At 56.4% G+C, this 420-nt stretch overlaps 1 protein-coding gene across 1 annotated transcript in view; it reads left to right on the forward strand.

Annotated features, from left to right (window-relative positions):
• EMH_0067210 (uncharacterized protein) overlaps positions 1-420 on the forward strand; it is a gene marked incomplete at both ends in the record, with an annotated part of 2,546 nt that overhangs the window by 741 nt on the left and 1,385 nt on the right. Inside the window, one exon of the mRNA XM_013498600.1 lies at positions 1-394. Coding sequence (XP_013354054.1) covers positions 1-394 — 394 coding nt within the window. The remainder of the gene's footprint in view (positions 395-420) is intronic.

Here is a 420-nt window from a genome sequence, read left to right on the forward strand (position 1 = left end):
CACTTCTTGCTGCTGCTGCTGCTGCTGCTGCTGCTGATGGTGGTGCTGGTGCTAGTGCTGATGGTGGTGGTGGTGGTGCTGCTGCTGCTGCTGCTGTTGGTGCTGTTGCTGATGATTATGATTATGATAACTCATCATCATCAGCAGCAGAAGCAGCAGCAACAGCAGCAACAACAACAACAGCAGCAGCAGCAGCAGCAACAGCAGCACTATCATCACCATCATCATCAGCAGCAGCAGCACCACCAGTAGCAGCAGCAGCAGCACCACCACCAGTAGCAGCAGCAGTACCGCCACCACCAGTAGCAGCAGCAGTACCACCACCAGTAGCAGCAGCAGCAGCAGCAGCGGCAGCAGCAGGAGCAGCACAATCAGCAGCAGCAGCAGCTGACCTGTACGTTGAGTGACCACTGGTACCAG

The sequence above is a fragment of the Eimeria mitis genome, genomic scaffold (assembly GCF_000499745.2).
Source record: "Eimeria mitis Houghton genomic scaffold, Emh_scaff3556, whole genome shotgun sequence".
Taxonomy (NCBI): Eukaryota; Apicomplexa; class Conoidasida; order Eucoccidiorida; family Eimeriidae; genus Eimeria; species Eimeria mitis.